The 19,252-nt window shown below is 38.9% G+C and overlaps 1 protein-coding gene across 4 annotated transcripts in view; it reads left to right on the top strand.

Moving 5' to 3' along the window:
- SYNPR (synaptoporin) overlaps positions 1 to 19,252 on the top strand; it is a 425,318-nt gene that overhangs the window by 364,868 nt on the left and 41,198 nt on the right. For all 4 annotated transcript variants that reach the window (XM_033925907.1, XM_033925910.1, XM_033925906.1 and 1 more), the window contains one exon: positions 7,937 to 8,061. In XM_033925907.1, the coding sequence (XP_033781798.1) occupies positions 7,937 to 8,061 (125 nt within the window). The remainder of the gene's footprint in view (positions 1 to 7,936; positions 8,062 to 19,252) is intronic.

Raw genomic sequence — 19,252 nt, forward strand, 5'->3', positions numbered from 1 at the left:
ACGCATATGTTGGGCGCACTTGTATGTGGCGAGTGTCAGCGTGCTCGTATTGCAAGGCAACGTGCGTTGATCAAGTTAAAATTTTATAAAATGTTTTTGCTCGTCTTGCAAAACACTCGCACACCAAGTTACTCACAATCAAAGGTTTTACTGTACTTGCTTAAATTTTTTAATATAGTGATGATTATAGGCAACAGTGATCACAACGCGATCAGATTCACATTAGAAAGGGGGACACCCATAGTAAGGAGGACCGCAACAACTGCGCTCAACTTCAAGAAAGGGAACTATGTTGCTATGAGGGAAATGGTGGGGAGGAAGCTCAGAAACATCTTTAGGATGGAGACTGTGGGAAGCGCCTGGACCCTATTCAGGGACACCCTGCAGGAGGCACAAAGAATGTACGTCCCCAGTTTCAGGAAAGGCTGCAAGAACAAGCGATCAAAGGACCCGGTTTGGATGTCAACTGAAGTAAAGAGGGCAATAAGTGAGAACAATAAGAAAAAAATTTGCTTATATGATATTGCCTTCTTCTGGAGAAAACACTTTGCATTTTTAAGTCCGTATCTGAGTATTAAAATTTAAGTTTTGTTTCACCCCTTTCCTTAATTTTATGGATGAAGTTAATTTTTTTTTTAAAACATTTTTTTTTTATATTAACCTGATCTTTTTCCTGGGAGAATTCGTACTCGGTTACACAACTACACTTCCCCCCCCTCCGTATTTGCGGTTTCATTAACCGCGGTTTCGGTTATTTGCGGGTTTTTTTGTTCCCAGGCTCGGCCCCCAAATTTACGTCACAGGAAATCGCTGCTCCCAGCGTTGCACAGAGGAAATCAGTCCTCCCAGCGTTGTATGGAGCAAATTGCTACACTTGCAAGTCAGGTTATTCGCGGTTTTGTGTCTTTTATAGGGTTTTTTTTTACAGAAAAAACACGAATAACATACAAAAAGTTATTCGCTGCCATGATATTCCCCTATCACTGCGAATGCGGAGGAGGAAGTGTACAATATTAGAAGACAGTAAGTAATTCTCTCGGTGTAATGAAAGCATGGCATAAAAGGGAAAAAACATTTTTCCATGCATCCTATACACCACTCATGTGGAATACTTTCATGAATAACAGCAGATAGTTTACTTACCATAAATTAAGCTACCAAGCTGAAAAGAATGGCTATTATTTGTTTTAATTTGATTCATTTCTCTATTTTGCATACCTTGTTTCCCTGAAAATAACACAGGGTCTTATATTAATTTTTGTTCCAAAAAACGCACTAGGCCTTATATTCGGGGAATGTCTTATTTGTTTCATTTACAACAATCATCTCTCCCTTCCTCTCCTCCACCCCAATTCTTCCTCTTTTCTTTCTCTCCCCCCCATGAGCATCATCTTTCCTTGCATCTCACCCATCCCCTTGTTCAGCAGCTCCTGAGGCCTCCATAAACAGCGGCAGCGCTCTGAACTGGCTGCTTCGCTGCCTTCCCTGCCTTAGACTCGACCCCATGTATCATATGATGTACCGGGGCGGGGCCTAACGCCCGCATTCATGTGGAGGAGCCCTACGGAGCAGGAGAGACTGAGCACCCCTCCTGCTCCCAAGTTTTGAAAGGTGAGGGGAGTGTGGGTGGGCCGGGTTCAGCCGATGTGAGGATTTGCAATGACAGTAGAGCATTGGCATCCCTCCTGCTATATTCACGCGGGACGGGGGGTTTGGGAGGGAGCAGGGGCAGCATCGGGAATGTTTTTTTTTTTTTTTAGGGACTGAGCCTGCTGTTTAAGCGCCGATGGCAGGAGGGAAGTCGGCATCTCTCCTGCTTTTTTCTTCGGGGGGAGTGCCGCAGGGCTGCGTTTGTGTGGGGGGGAATCCGTCCTGCAATATGGGGGGGGGGCATTTTTTTCACAGGACTGCCTGTCTTTTATTCATTTTTTTTAAATGGGGTAGATATTTTGCGGTGGAGGAGAGGAAGAGAGAGATGATTGGCAAATTGTGCAGCACTAGTGTCAGGGATGGTGTCGGGGAGTATCAGGGTGGCTTCAGGGATCTTAACTAGGTCTTATTTTGGGGGAAACACGGTAGACGTTTCTAGGCTTTGGAGAGGTTGTAGAAGTGTGCAAAATAGATGAGATGCTGTTGCTCATTTATTAAAATATTATTCTGTCATGTCTATGCATCTCTTTTCTTCTGCATGCAAATATCAAACAATGCACTGCATGCCACAGAAACATCTTGTTCCTGCTACTGCAAGAAAAGATTAATAATTCAAGGTCAGTTTTGTATTTTAGTGATTCAGCAACAATATGTTTTTATGAGCTCCTGTAGCAACACACTTTTATAAATCGTGTTACACGTTCTGTTTCTTCTTTATTCTCTCGTTTCCCTTTGGTAACTTATTTAATTTTATTTATTTAAAAAATTCATAACCCATCTTTCCAGCCACTAAAAGGATTTCTCAGAACAGACTGTAACCTAAATCAATAAAATACATCATATTCTTATAACGATAAAATCAAACCTATGCAATAATTTTTTTTTAAAAGTACAACGTTGCAATGAACACAGAGGATCCCTAATTAAAAAATGGAGGGTATTAAAAAAAAAAAGACTTAAATGACTTCATGTGTGTTGAGTGGTGTTGAGATGGCGTCTCCAGCTGTGAAGGACTAAGGCCAGTGCCAGGTGGACTTCTACAGTTTAGGATGGGCTGGAGTGAGCTTTGACAGCATCTCCAAAAGTTGGAACGTAGGGACAGTGCCAGGCTAACTTCTACAAAATCAGACCAGGATAGAGTATTTTATACCACATTCAGTTGTTGACTATGCATGCTAGGATCGGAGCATCAATGATATCCGTAGCTGACGTAGAACTATGGAATGCCTTGCCTGGTATCCTGCAGTTTTGTATGGAGAGGATGAATTTTAAGAAAATGCTGAAAACTCAGTTATTTGCCAATGCCTTCTTATGCTAAGGTATATTTCAGTTGATAATTGTCTTTTAGAATTTTTTTGACAACAATGTATAATTTAAAGCTTGCTTGTATTTCTCAATTGATTGAATTTGTGCTCTATCCCTATTATAACAGGGACGATTAATGATGTTGTTTAGACATGTCTTTGTTATATGTGATAATCGTAGGAAACCAAAAAAAAACAAAAACAACAAAAACTCTGTGGAGTGACGATGTTCCCAAATGGACTTTATTTGAAAGTATCAAAGTTCCAAAGGTACACTAAAATCATCCACATAAAATAATTCCATCCACATAAAAGTAAATCATCCACATAAGAGCCTTAAAGGACCTAGTCCGCTAGGGATACAGGACCCAACACGGTCCACGTTTCGACAAAAAGTCTTCTTCAGGGGTCCCTGGGGGTCCTATAAAGGTGTGTACGTGGGAAACAATTGTGTGGTGAACCGGAAGTGAGACACTGCTCTTATGTGAATGATTTACTTTTATGTGGATGATTTTAGTGTACCTTTGGAACTTTGATACTTTCAAATAAAGTCCATTTAGGAACATCGTCACTCCACAGAGTTGTGGTTTTTTTTTTTTTTTTGTTTTCTCTGGATTTTCTTCTTTGTGGATATTTTGGGGTCAATTCCTTTTGTTTTTTATAATCGTAGGAAAACAAGATATGCCTGGGGATTTGCCTCAGAAGCTACCGGGCAATCACTGCCCCAAAGCTATACAGGGGAACCCGAATAACTCATTGGTTCACCTGCGACATTCTATCATAGGCAGCCCCATTGTAATAACTCTAATGGTAAAATAATAGAATGTTGCAGGTGAACCAATGAGTTATTCGGGTTCCCCTGTATAGCTCTGGAGCAGTGATTGGCCAGTAGCTTCTGAGGCAAATCCCTAGGCATATGCCTTTCAACTGAATGCTTTAGATATAAAGTAGTTAAGCTTTGAGCTTTAGCTTCAGTGTTTTCACTGAAGGTTATAGTGTGTTAGTTTGTGATATGGAAACCGCATAGTTGTATGCGGTATATAAATTTTTTAATAAATAAAATCATTATAATGAGTGTGGCTGTTGGGCACACTGAGTGGATCATTCAGGTCTTTCTCTGTCTTCATCTACTATGTTACCATGACATTGGCGGTGCCCTAATAAGGGATTCCCAGTGAAGCCTAACTTCGGAATCCGCGTGCAACTTTTTTTTTTATTTGACTTAATTGGCGTGGTAATTGACCATGCCCGTTTTCAACCAATCAAAAAAGAAAATTAAATTACCAATTAAGAGTTCTATAAAGGATGCCTAAGTCAAAGGGCCTAGTGACACATAACGATGCCTACCTGAAAAGTCGGGGCAGAGAATAGGCGTGGTTTATGTAGGCATCGCTAGGCAACGGAGATGGGCACTGGTAAGTTAGATCCACAAAAAAGTGGTTAATCAAAGCTGCCCAAAACTTTATTAAGTATGGTGTTAATTTTTAATTTTTAAACCTTTTAAACATGAAGGAAAATGATCTCAGATATGCCACTCCAGCGAGTTATATTGTTATAGCTCACATATGGAATAGTGGCGTGAGTGTCTTTCATCGATCTATAAAACCTTCATGATGGACAAAATAACTAATGTAAACAATTTTTATCCACTACTCTAACTTATTTTTTTATATATATTTTTCATTATTTTCTTTTCTTTTAACTTAGTGCTAAATTAGCAACTCATATATATTTTGTTGTTATAAAAAGTGCAAATAAGCATAAATTCTGTTTGTGCAAAAAATGCAATAGATATAACTGTGCAAAACTTGCAAAGATTTTAACGTCTGATTTACAGTAACTTGGAATGTGCAAATCAGCAAAGCAATTATTATCTTATGTGCAAAATAAGCTCAATAAGAATGTGCAAGTATATAAAGCACAGAATAGCAGCAGAATGGTGCAAAATACGCAAATTCAAGTAAAGACAGCCAAGAAGGCACTTATCTTGTGTAGTTTTATAACAAGATAGAAAGCTTTAATTCCCATAGTAAATATCCGACGGGAGCCCGTTTCGCCGTAACATGCGGCTTCGTCAGGGTTTTAGTCGATATACGGGCTGAGAAAAAAGCATAAAAAAGAATAATTAACAAAGAGAGTAAATAAAGTATCTACCTCTCTATATATAGCGTACTTACTTTAAACGTTTGTCTTTTAAGTTATTCTAACACAATCCTGCACTTACAAAATGGCGCTTATAAACACAAAACGCCAGTGCATGCGCAATAGGTTCAAAGCTATTCAAGCATTTTAATTGGATATCAGAAAATACTATGTAAAAACAGCTTTAAATGAATACTGACCAATCTGTCACTGTGTTAAGACCAAAGGGATGTACGCTATTGAGTCTATGGATCCATCTGAGTTCACGTTGTCTTAATCTTTTCACTCTATCCCCTCCTCGTAACATTTTAGGTTCCTGATCTATAGCTAAACAACGTAGATCATTAAAAGTATGTTTGAAAGTAGTGCAATGTTCAACAATAGCTTCTGCACTCCTGTTACGTTTAAGGTTTGATTTGTGTTCAGAGATCCTGGTCTTTAATTCCCTAGTGGTCATGCCTATATAAAGCAATTTGCATGGACAGATGATGACATAAATTGTGAAATGTCTCAAAGTAGATTTTATAAATGGCGCCATGTGGTTGGTAGAGAACTGCACGGAGTGGCGCTTAAAATGTACGTGCTGGAACATTTAATTTACTACCACTGACCCAACAGCAGCAATTCTTATGTTCTTACTACTATTTATTATTTCTATAATGCTATCAGACTCACGCAGCGCTGTACATTAAATGCTTAAGAGACAGTCCCTGCTGTCCCTCACCTATCATTTTCATTGTTGCGTTCTTCTCGGAGAGAAGTGAAGCCATAGTGTAGATTTATATTGTAATTCCCAGTTGTTAACATTGTCATTCACTTTATGGATAGAGAGAACATAAGAGCGATACACTTCCTTAGTTAAAACAAAGCCCAATTCATCTCCCTAGACCTTGCGCAGCTGCTTACAATACCTGTAGTACCGCAATAGATCACAGCAGCCACTTTAGAAGGTATCTGCTTGGGAGCAGTAGTGAGAGGGCCGTGCTCCTGCCACAAAGACCCCCGTTGGACGACCAAGTACCTCAGTAGCCGGGGGGGGGGGGGAATCGTGGGGTTGGGAGGAAGATTAAAGAGTTGGGGCCTGGAGAGAGGAATAAACCTTGGTTTTGGGTTTGGGGGAGGGAAGGATGAGAGGTGCAGAGACCTGCGAGGAATTGGAGGAGAGAGAAGCTGCACCTTGCAGCTCTTTGTTAATCTTGGGTCAAACATTTTGGGTAAATTGGCTCTTTGCTTTAAAAGGATTGCTGACCCCTGCTCTAGGCTATCCTCCCTTGGTGTAATGCATGCTATGGTCTGGTCTTAAGTGGAGTTTGTACAGTTAGTGTAACAGGGTTTAAAAAAGGTTTGAGTAGTTCCCTAAAAGAGACATCCATAGGCCATTATTGAGATGGCTTGGAGAAGTCCGCTGCTTTATTCCTAGGATAAGCAACATAAAATGTTTTACTATTTGGGATCTAGCTAGGTACTTGGGACCTGGGTTGGCCACTGTTGGAAACAGGATCCTGGTCTTGATGGACCTTCGGTCTGTCCCAGTGTGGCAACTTATGTTCTTATGTGAGCCAAGTATAGCACAATCAAGCCATTGTGACATCACTGATGAGTTTGGCTCTTGGGCATTGGTGAAATGAGGCATGATGACATCACAATCTCAGCTCTAGAATGTTGCAACTGTTTGGGTTTCTGCCAAGTACTTGGGACCTGGGTTGGCCACTGTTGGGAACAGGATACTGGGCTTGATGGACCTTCGGTCTGTCCCAGTGTGGCAACTTATGTTCTTATGTGAGCCAAGTATAGCACAATCAAGCCATTGTGACATCACTGATGAGTTTGGCTCTTGGGCCTTGGTGGAATGAGGCATGATGACATCACAATCTCAGCTCTAGAATGTTGCAACTGTTTGGGTTTCTGCCAAGTACTTGGGACCTGGGTTGGCCACTGTTGGGAACAGGATACTGGGCATGATGGACCTTGGTCTGTCCCAGTGTGGCAACTTATGTTCTTATGTGAGCCAAGTATAGCACAATCAAGCCATTGTGACATCACTGATGAGTTTGGCTCTTGGGCCTTGGTGGAATGAGGCATGATGACATCACAATCTCAGCTCTAGAATGTTGCAACTGTTTGGGTTTCTGCCAAGTACTTGGGACCTGGGTTGGCCACTGTTGGGAACAGGATACTGGGCATGATGGACCTTGGTCTGTCCCAGTGTGGCAACTTATGTTCTTATGTGAGCCAAGTATAGCACAATCAAGCCATTGTGACATCACTGATGAGTTTGGCTCTTGGGCCTTGGTGGAATGAGGCATGATGACATCACAATCTCAGCTCTAGAATGTTGCAACTGTTTGGGTTTCTGCCAAGTACTTGGGACCTGGGTTGGCCACTGTTGGGAACAGGATACTGGGCTTGATGGACCTTCGGTCTGTCCCAGTGTGGCAACTTATGTTCTTATGTTAAACATAATAAAAGTTAATGCTATATCTGCCCTCACAGATTTCTTTAAATTTTTCTGTAGAAAACATTATTAAAATTATATGTTGCTTTTTAGTTTTCCTTTTTAACTTGTGTGCAGAATGCATATGTCCATATTAAACCAATATCCTACAAATCAGATTCTAAAGCATAAACCACTGATATCTACTTTTCTGTGACTCATTACTCTCTCCCTATAAGACAAGAGATGAAACAATGGTGAAATGTTAAAACAGGAGGAAAATTATACGTTATAAGTAGTTCACAGTAACGACTTCTGGAAACTTCTGCGCGCTGTAAATTTTGGGAGGATCTCCTATAAAAGGACAATTGTTGTTTGTTTTTTTTTTTTCTTTTTGTCTTAACAGCTTTTTGCTATCTTCGCATTTGCAACATGTGGCGGCTACTCTGGAGAACTGAGACTCAGCGTGGACTGTAGCAACAGGACGCAGAGTGACCTCAATATCGCAGTAGCATTTGCTTATCCTTTCAGGTAACCTATTTTAGTTCTTGGCGGCGGGCATGGAGGGTTTACGTTGTCCTTTTTTGTAATGTGTTTTGTAAATCCAACAAACCAACACAGTGGAGAAAGATGCAGGTGTGCAATTTTAGTCAACAAATCGGCCATCTTGTGCGATGGTTCGGCACGCATGTGTTGTGGCCTATGGCCTGCCTCAGGAGCCTTTATTGATCAATCAGATATGAATGATGAAATCTGGCTTAAAGCTCAACGTTCGTCAATGCGGAATTGTGAAACAGTACGTTTGTAAGTGTATCGTAAAATATCAAAGTCATACTTACCCCCCCCCCCTCCTTTACAAAGGCGTGCTAAGCTTTTTAGCGCGCGCTAAACACACGCTAAACGCTAACACGTGCATGTTATCCTATGGACACTTTAGCGGTTAGCGCATTTGTTGATTTAGCATGCGCTAAAACGCTTAGCGTGCCTTTGTAAAAGAATGCCTTACCCCCTCTTTTACAAAGGTGTGTGTGCATGTTATCCTATGGATGCGTTAGCGGTTAGCGCATGCGTTGGTTTAGCGTGCACTAAATCCGCGCTAAAACGCTTAGCGTGCCTTTGCAAAAGAGGGCCTTAATGTTTTTTAGAGCCATCACATTTGAAAGATTTTGTGGAAGCTAGAATTGCTCCGATTCCAACTGCTATGTCCTTTCCTGTAGGTGAGCTCATATTGGATTGACAAGTATTCGCTGTAAGTGAATCATCAGCTATTCCTCCCTTTAGGTTCAAACAATTTTTTATTGACGCAGACAACAACAATAGCAAAGCAAAGGCACACAGATGGTGTACTGCACGAACAATGATGCATCCTATAAAACATTATAGCAAGCAGGTACAGGAAATGCGTAACAGCGAACAACCCCCCCCCCACTGTAATCTACTCTGGACAAGCGAGAACAGAAGAGACGGAAAGGCACTCTGAGGCCCTGGACTCTTATGAGCCCCTAAGAGGCCCAGCACCCCCCGCCCCCACCTATCCCCAAAGAACCGACCCGTGACTAAGTGCCAGAACCTTACATCACCTTCCCCTCGATGGTACTCTCCACCCCGCCCCTCCATTACTCACTATTGCTCTCTCCTCCCGTTAAACTGAGCGCCCAGATAAGGACACGCAACGTAAAATCTCACTACATCCCTGTGGATGCAATGACTGCAAATATGGCTCCCAGGTATTCAAGAACAACATCTTCCGCTTCCGAGACCCTCCCGTATCTCTTGCCTCCCAGGTGGCCAGCTGATGCAACTGGTTCCGCCAATGCCAAAACGCCGTAGGGGCCGGGATATTCCCCCCTTTACCTTTTATTATTTCCTTTTTGAAAAGATTATCTGCTTTGTTCATTTCATTTCTAACATCTTGCTCTCTTATTTTGGACTCAGACAAGTATTGATATCTAATTGCCAATTTGATTATTTTCCTGTTAAAATTATTATTGATGTAATTGTCTTATAAATCAGGAGTATACTTGGGTTTTTTCTCCTTTTGGAAATTTACATAATAACATAGTAGATGACAGCAGATAATGGTCCATCTAGTCTGCCCAACCTGATTCAATTTAAATTTTTTTTCCTTCTTCTTATCTATTTCTGGGCAAGAATCCAAAGCTCTGCCCAGTACTGTTCTTAGGTTCCAACTACTAAAGTCTTTGTCAAAGCTCACTCCAGTCCATCTACACCCTCCCAGCCATTGAAGCCCTCCCCAGCCCATCCTCCACCAAACGGCCATATACAGACACAGACCGTGCAAGTCTAGCGCAGTCCTGGCCTTAGTTCTTCAATATTTACAATTATTTTCTTAATTCTAGATCCTCTGTGTTCATCCCACACTTTCTTGAACTCCGTCACAGTTTTCATCAACACCACCTCTCTCGGAAGCGCATTCCAGGCATCCACCACCCTCTCCGTAAAGAAGAATTTCCTTACATTGCTCTTGAGTTTATCATTTTTTAAATTTTGATTTCAATTACCCCAATATTGACTGCATAAATGTAACATCGGGGCATGCTAGGACTGCTTCATGGAACAGCTGATTCAGGAACCGACAAGAGGCGAAGCAATTCTAGACCTAGTTCTTAGTGGAGCGCATGAATTCGTACAGGAGGTAACAGTGCTGAGATCTCTTCATAACAGCGATCACTCCATGCTCAGATTTGATATCATCTCTGGAGTATGTACACACAGGAAATCCAGTACAATAGTATTTAACTTTTTTAAAAAGGAGACTATTGCTGGCTTTTACAAAAACTGCAGTAGAGGTTTCTACCCTGGGCGGGCAAGGTAAATGCTCCGATGCTCATAGGAATTCTATGAGCATTTATCTCGCCAGCCTGCCGTAGAAACCTCTACCGTGCCTTTGTAAAAGGAGCCCTATGAGAGCATGAGAATGGTAAAAAAAGAAACAGAGAGAAGCAGCTGCTGGATAGATAGATATATCCAGCCCTATAGCATCTAGGACAAACATGGGCAACTCCAGTCCTCGAGGGCTGGAATCCAGTCGGGTTTTCAGGATTTCCCCAATGAATATGCATGAGATCTATGTGCACACACTGCTTTCAATGCATATTCATTGGGGAAATCCTGAAAACCCAACTGGATTCCGGCCCTCGAGGACCGGAATTGCCCACCCCTGATCGAGGAGGTAATTCTATAACAAGGCACCACCATTTATTTAAAAAATTTATATACCGCAAACAACTATGCGGTTTCCATGTCACATACATAAAATCTTGTTTCCCTATGGTTGTCATATATAACATAGACATGCCTAAACAGTATCATTAATCATCCCTTTTCAGTAATGAACCTAATCTATAAGGACATTATGTACGTGTCTTTGTAGAATACTTTCATAAGCCTGCATCATCGTGCCTTTATGGTTTAATGCAGTGGTTCCCAAACCTGTCCTGGAGGACCACCAGGCCAATCGGGTTTTCATGTTAGCCCTAATGAATATGCATGAGAGAGATTTACATATAATGGAAATGAGAGGCATGCAAATCTGCTCCATGCATATTCATTAGGGCTAACATGAAAACCCGATTGGCCTGGTGGTCCTCCAGGACAGGGTTGGGAACCACTGGTTTAATGGAGTGAAGTCAAAGCAAGTCTAGGTAGTTTATAAAATTTTTAAAAAATTGGAATGTATGTTTCTGTCCTGTTTTATGTCGTAGCTTCTTTTATAACCAAAGAACACAAAAACATACCAAAAAAAAAAAGAGAATAAACTGTAAACCCGGTTGCAGAATTGGAAGATATCAAGACCATTTCATGGTCAACTAAAGATGATACTAAAAAGATGAATTTTGAGTTTTGTTTTAAAACAATTTTTAATGATAACTTGGCACAAACATTTGCGACATATGGCTCGCATAAATGCCTACGCTAAAATGACATTTACACAGCTGCCCATGTTAAATGTCAGCCCCGCCTCTGGACAGCCCATCTAAACGCTCGCCTAATAATTAGATGTTATGAAAGCTGAGCATATAATCATAGAACACAGTTTACAGGGTAGGTGTACACTCGCCCACACGTATAGCAGTACAGGCAGTCCCTGGGTTAAGAACGAGTTATGTTGTTAAAGCTGTTCGTAAGTCAGATTTGTTTGTAACTCACAACTTGTAGATTTTAAGATTCTTGCTGCTTCCCTCTGCTCCCAGCTGATAAAAGGGCCAACTGCCCCTACCAGTGTCCCTCTAAGATACAGAATGCGCAACCACACACTGTTCTTAATGTGGACCATCCATCATTCCTGGATCTGCTGCAAGAGAAGTGTAGGAGTCTATGACACTTCATATACTTCTCACTGAAATCAAATGAAGCCGCAACCACGTTCTTAACTTTGAGTCGTACTTAAGGCGGGTGTCTGTAATTCGGGGACTGCCTGTACTATACTTACAACCGTGCCTTTTCTCCTCTGATAGTGTTATTTTTAATGCACCGTTAAATCTTTCTTCGTTTCATGCACTGTATTCTAGAATTTCCTAATAAAATTTAATGGACAAAAAAAAAAAAGAAATTGCACTTAGTGTCGCACTAGTTGGCACTGATATTTTAGGTGACATTTATGGAATCGAACCCTGGATGTTCAGGTGCACAGTTTCAATACCAAAGCGTAAACATCTTGCGTGTGGAACCGCTCTATTTATTCCTCTTGAAAAATGAGTTGTTATCAATATCGTGCAACATGACACACTTCGGACCAGAAGTGAATATCATTTGCATTTGCACCAGTTCCCAAAGCATTCATTATTCATTTTAATATTTATTCTTTGACGTAGTAGACGTGTTTCCGTGGTATAGTGAGGGTGAGAGGTGCCTGGCGCTGCGGTGCCCCTCCCCGTCCTCTTCTCTGCCTCCCCCACACCTCCCCCACTCCCTCCTGCTGCATGTGTGCCACTTCCTTTCCCCCGTATCTCTGTAACGTTCCTGGTGCGAGTGGCAACCCCCCCAACCAGCGTCGACTCTTCATTTGACATGACTTCCTAGATGATGTCAGAGGAAAAGCCGACGCTAGTGATTGCTGCTCGCACTGGGAACATTACAGAGGGGGGGAAGGAAGTGGCGCACCCACAGGGGGGATACAGAGAGGAGGACGGGTGCCTGCGCCCTCACCAAGATGACGCCCAGGGAGGACTGCCCCCGTTTACGACGCCACTGTGTGTTTCTAAATAGCTGCATTTTTCTTTATTAAAATTCTTGCTGCATAGACCCCGCCTCTTTTCCTAAGGCACGCTAGCTGATTTAGCGCTCGCTAAATTTTAATGCGCGTTAAATGCTAACGCATCCATAGAATATAATGGGCGCATTAACGTTTAGCAATCGCTAATATTTAGCTTGCGCTAAATCGGCTAACATGCCTTAGTAAAAGGACCCCAAAACATTGGAGTTTATTTGGGTTTTATTGTTTGTTGATGGTGGAGGGGGGGGGAGTTGTCACTGCTCTTCCCATCTTCAATTGTATTTTTACTGTGGATGAGACGAGGTCTCAGAAATGAATGATTAGAATTCATAATGTCATTCAATTCAAAACGGGTAATTTTACCGTTAGACCTGAAAGAACAAACACTGAAGTCATTTCAGCTTAGAGTTAGTCTTTTGGATTACAGACAAATCTAATTTCATTGACCTTGCAGACCTATTCAACGTTAAGGAAGCCATCAGACGCAGTGCACTTCAAGGATACACTTCATTACACACTAATGGGACAACTCTTCATTAAGAAATAACATAATTTAAATGTCATGGATATAGGTATAGTTATTAAATAACAACTAGATATGGTTTTCCTGGTACTGTGGATTCATAAATACATCTACAGAAAAATCTCTTGACTGAATATATTTTTTAAAAAACTTCCTGCCTTCAAAATGTCAATGTCCATAATTTTGTTAACGTCATCACCAGCATTTGAACTGAGCCTGCTCAATAGGGTTTCTGGCAGAATTCAGTTTGTTTATACCATTGTCTGCTAATTTCCAGTCTTTCTCAAACCATCTGTACGTTCAGGGTTAGAATAATTATACTTTAGATCAGTGGTTGCCAACCCTGTCCTGGAGGACCCCCAGGCCAATCGGGTTTTCAGACTACCCCTAATGAATCGGGTTTTCAGGCTAGCCCTAATGAATATGCATGAGAGAGATTTGCATATAATGGAAGTGACAGACATGCAAATCTGCTCCATACATATTCATTAGGGCTAGCCTTAAAACCCGATTGGCCTGGGGGTTCTTCAGGACAGGATTGGGAATCACTGCTTTAGATTTTTAAGAGTCAGTAAAGCTCAATTTAACTAATCTTGCAGGTTTTCTCAACACCAGGCAGTCAGCTTTTCAGTATAATTGGTAATTAGAGTTGAACAAGAAGCCCGGCACAGCTCTGCCCTTAACTGTAGCTGGTACGCCTATTTTTGCCTTTGAGAAATATTACACTTTTGCTTTTCCTGGATTAACTGTAATATTTCTTATGCCTATTTTTGGTTTTGTGAAATAAAGACACAGCATGATATGAGGTACAGGACTGTTTAATTTGAAAATAGCCTTCTTTTTTTTTTTTTTTTTTTCATCTTTATTCCTTTTTATTTCTTTCAACAAGTGTACAATATTATTACAAGTAATTCACATCATTCACTTGACATTCTTAAGCAATATTATTACACATGTTTTAATTCCCTCCACCCACCTCCCATCCCCTCCCCTATCAACAAAATATTTTATCCAAACATATACATATTTAGACTCTCCCTCCCCCCCATTTTTACAAATTATCCCCTAAGGAAAAAGAATAACCCTTAATCATTACAATATTCAATTAATGGCCTCCACACCTCCTTAAACCTTTTAAAATATCCCCTCTGTACGGCAAGAAATCTTTCCATCTTATATAAATGACAAACTGAGTTCCACCAAAAACTACAATTCAATCTAGAACAGTCTTTCCAATTAGTCGTTATTTGTTGAATTCCCACTCCAGTAAGAATCATCAATAATTTGTTGTTTGCTGCAGATATTTGACTTTTGGCCCTCATACACATTCCAAAAATCACTGTGTCGTAGGATAATGCTACATGATTTTCCATCAATATATTAACTTGATCCCATATTGATATCCAAAATGCCTGAATACATGGACAATAAAATAAAAGATGGTCTAAAGTTCCAATTTCAATTTTACAATGCCAGCATCTATTAGACTTAGAGCAATCTAATTTTTGTAATTTAGTAGGGGTCCAGAATGCTCTATGCAACAAAAAGAACCATGTTTGCCTAATAGATGCCGACATCGTACCTTTAATTCTCCAAGACCAAATACGTGGCCATTGAGATGCATTAATTTGATGCTTAATCTCAATGCTCCAAATATCTCTTAATCCATTTTTTGGTTTCTTATTCAAATAATTAGATATCATTTTATACCACTTTGCGGCCTGGTGTCCCAGAAAATCTGCCTGGAAACATAAGAATTCTAAGCTGTAATGATCATTTAAAGATTTCCATTCAGGGAACCCCACCTGAATAGCCTGCTTCAATTGCAACCACTTATAACTTTGTTTTTTATTCAGACCATATTTATGTTGCAATTGTGAAAAATCAAGCAGCTTACCATTATCAATTACTTCCGTTAAGGATCTTATACCTGCTTTAATCCAATCCTTCCAGACAATCTTAAACCCGCCTATTTGTATCTTGGAGTTTACCCAAATAGTCTGCTGTTTCGATTTTAAAATAGAATCACTAGTTAATTTATCTACAAATCTTAATGTTTTCCAAGTATCCATTAATACTCTATTGTCTTTACGTATTCTAGGCACTTTTATACCAAGCAGAAGATCAAGCCTAAGTGGAAAAATAAGTGATCTCTCCACCCTTAACCACTCTGGTAATTGTTCCAAAAGCTCTGGGAGGACCCAATACATACCTTGGCGCATGATATAGGCCTGATGATACCTATAAAAATTGGGAAAATTTACCCCACCCTCCTCAATTGGTCTTTGCAAAGACACTAGAGCCACTCTTGCAATTTTACCCAGCCAAATAAATTTAACCAGAATACTATTTAATTTTTTATAAAAAGACCCCTGAAAAAACACTGGTATCATTCCCAATTGATAGCAAACTACAGGCAAAATCATCATTTTAACAGTTTGAACTCTTCCCCACCATGACAAATGTAAAGGATTCCATTGCTCACATAACTCTGTTACTTTTTGTAATAAAAATTTTTCGTTTATTCTCATTGTCTCTTCAAGTGTTTTATTCAACCAAATACCTAAGTATTTTATACCATCCTCTTTCCAAATAAAAGGGAAAGAATCAAGTATACCTTTTGTACAATGCACATTTAAAGGTAAAATTTCTGATTTATTCCAATTTATTTTGTATCCTGAGAATTTTCCAAATGTATCTATTATCTCCAGTAGACATGGAATTGTTGTTTCCGGATTCCTCAAATGAAGCAATATATCATCTGCATAAGCGGATACTTTATATTCCACTCCAGCACATGGAATACCCTCTATGTCCTTTGCCTGTTGAATAGCTAACAACAAGGGTTCAAGAACTATATCAAAGAGCAAAGGAGATAATGGACAACCCTGTCTAACTCCCCTCTGCAATTTAAAAGCATCTGAAAAATTATTATTTATGTATAAACGAGCAGTTGGGGAGCTATACAGTGCTTGAATCATTTGTATAAATCCGGATCCAATACCAAACCATTCCATAGCTTGATACATGAAATTCCATTCTACACGATCAAAAGCCTTCTCAGCATCTAGTGATACTGAAAAAGCCGGATCATTAATTTGTCTTGTTAAATAATACATCTGAAATGCCAGTCTAGTATTATTTGAAGAGTGTCTTTGAGCAACAAATCCAGTTTGATTTATTCCAATTATATGCGGAAGAGCTTTAGCCAATCTTAATGCTAAAATCTTAGCTAATATTTTACCATCTACATTTATTAAAGATATAGGCCTGTAATTTGACACCAATGTTGGATCTTTATTTGGCTTTGGCAAAACAATAGTTAAAGATTCTGCCATAGTGCCTGATATACAACCTTTATTCAGTTGGTCCTGATATAGTTTTAATAAATATGGTAAAAGGGAAATTTGAAATTCTTTATAAAACTCCACTGTAAATCCATCTCCACCTGGAGCGGTCCCAACTCTAAGGGATTTCAATGCCATTTGTAACTCTTTTAATGATATAGGTTTATCTAAACTTCCTTTTATATGATCAGGAACCTTAGGTCCTTTAACTAAACTCAAAAAATCCAACCCATCTTTCTCTTTATCTAAATAAGACTCAGAAGAATACAGTGACTTATAATATTTTAAAAATTGTTTTAATATATTTCCAATTTGAGAATGAGAATGTCCTAATTCATCCTTAATTATGCTTATTTTCTCCTTTCTTTTCTTTGCTTTTAAATAATTTGCCAATAATCTTCCAGCCTTATTTGCACTACCATAATACATCGTTTGCTGAGCAAAAATATCTTTCCTTACTAATCCAGAGGAAATTTCATTATATTCACATTTTTTTTTTAACAATAATTGAAATGTCTCTTGTTCCCATTTATTAACCAATTTTAATTCCAAATTTTTAATTTCTTTTTCCAAATTTGCAAATTGCTTTCTTATCTGTTTCTTTTTATACGCAGAATATGATATAATTTGTCCTCTCATAGTTGCTTTGAAAGCATCCCATAATATTCCAATCGACATTTCCTCTAGGTCATTAAGTCTGAAATATTCATTCATTTTTATCTGAAATTCAGTGCAAAATTTAGAATCAGCAAGCAAAGTATTATCAAACCTCCATACAGGTTTGGAATTATCTTGATCTAATAAGTTAACTTCTATCCACACACCACCATGATCAGATATTACTATTGGTTCTATGTCAGCTTTTACAACTTGCTGTACAATCTGATCTGAAACAAATATATAATCAATTCTTGAAAACGATTGATGAACATGTGAACAAAATGTAAATTCCCGATCATTAAAATGAAGAATACGCCATATATCTTTCAAATTACATGCTTGTATCAAATTTTCTAATCCCATTGATTTCATAATTCTACTAGGCTTTTTATCCATTATTGGATCTATAACAGCATTGAAATCCCCAGCCACCACTAAATTAGTAGTAGCCAGTGGTAAAACTAATTGTTGTAGAGATTTAAAGAATTCACTTTGATTCGAATTAGGTGCATATATATTTAGTAACGCCATTGTATTACTGCCCATGCTCATGTCAACAAGTACCCACCTTCCTTGAGGATCTGCCTTTACCATATTAAATGTTGCTGAACATTTTTTATTAATCAATATTGCTACTCCTGCCTTCTTTTTTACCGCTGGTGCAAATAAACATTGTTTTATCCACTTATCTGTCAGCTTCATAGACTCTGTTCCAGACAAATGTGTCTCTTGCAAGAAACATATATCTATATTTTGTTGTTTAATATATTCCAATACCTTTTTCCTTTTTATAGGGTGATTAAGGCCATTTACATTCAAAGAAAAAATTTTAAAACCCATTTTACAAATAAAATATAAAATACATATATAATCCACTCAAACATAAAATATACATTTTTTCTTTTTCCTTAAACCAATATATGAGTCTCCCTCCCTCCCCTCTTTCCCCATCCCCCCTATTCCCATCCCCCACCCTCCCCTCCCCTAACACAAATGCAAACTTCGAAACGCACATATTACTGAGCAAAAATAAACTCCCCACAGGCAATAACATACTCATTTTTCTTTCTCTAATCTTTCAAACAACCAACACTAAATTATCCTGCAGTCAATCCATTCTTCAATACCCTAAATACCTATATTTACTATAATTCTTTATTATATACTTCCCCTCTCATTCAAATTTCCAAACATTCTTCCATCCTATACCTCTAATATATTTATAAAAGTATATACCCAATATTTCGGAAACCATTTCTTACAATATATACCCCCCCCAAGATTAATATTATTATTTTATTTTTATTTTTTTAACCTAAGTTTCTCACAACTTCAATGGAACATACATCACTCCATCCTATAATATTCATTTTTTTTTTTTTTTTTTTAACCTTACATCAAAAGAAGGATCAAACATTTCAACCAAGCAGACCTCATATTTTTTTAAAACTCTCATTAATTTTCATTGCATCTTCAATCTATTACAGTCTATTCTCCATTCTGCAGAACTGTAACACTTGTACATCTTCATCCTGCTGTTTCAGTCTCTTATTCCATCTTCTTGCAGATTGCTATTTCATCTTTCTCCAATAAAGTATTTTTGCAACATCATCCTTATATCTCAGTCAATTTCAGATGCAAATTGTAAATCTAAATAATGCTCAAGTCATTTCCATCAGTCCATCTTCACATCTTCTTCTCTTTACATCAATAGTCTTTTGTATTTTTCATCTTATTATATTCTAAATTCCCACATTTCTCCAATGCAGCATTTATGTGTCCTCATATTATCTCAGTCACGCTCAAATGCAAATTATAAATTCACATTAAGAAACCATCCAAATCTTATAATTGTTCCTCATATTTTCTTCACTTCCTATATGCTCCATCCCTCTTCTTACCTTGTCAAAATCTTCTTTTCTTCTTTTCTTATTGTCTCTTTAAAATTTTTCATTT

The sequence above is a fragment of the Geotrypetes seraphini genome, chromosome 17 (genome assembly GCF_902459505.1).
Source record: "Geotrypetes seraphini chromosome 17, aGeoSer1.1, whole genome shotgun sequence".
NCBI lineage: Eukaryota > Metazoa > Chordata > Amphibia > Gymnophiona > Dermophiidae > Geotrypetes > Geotrypetes seraphini.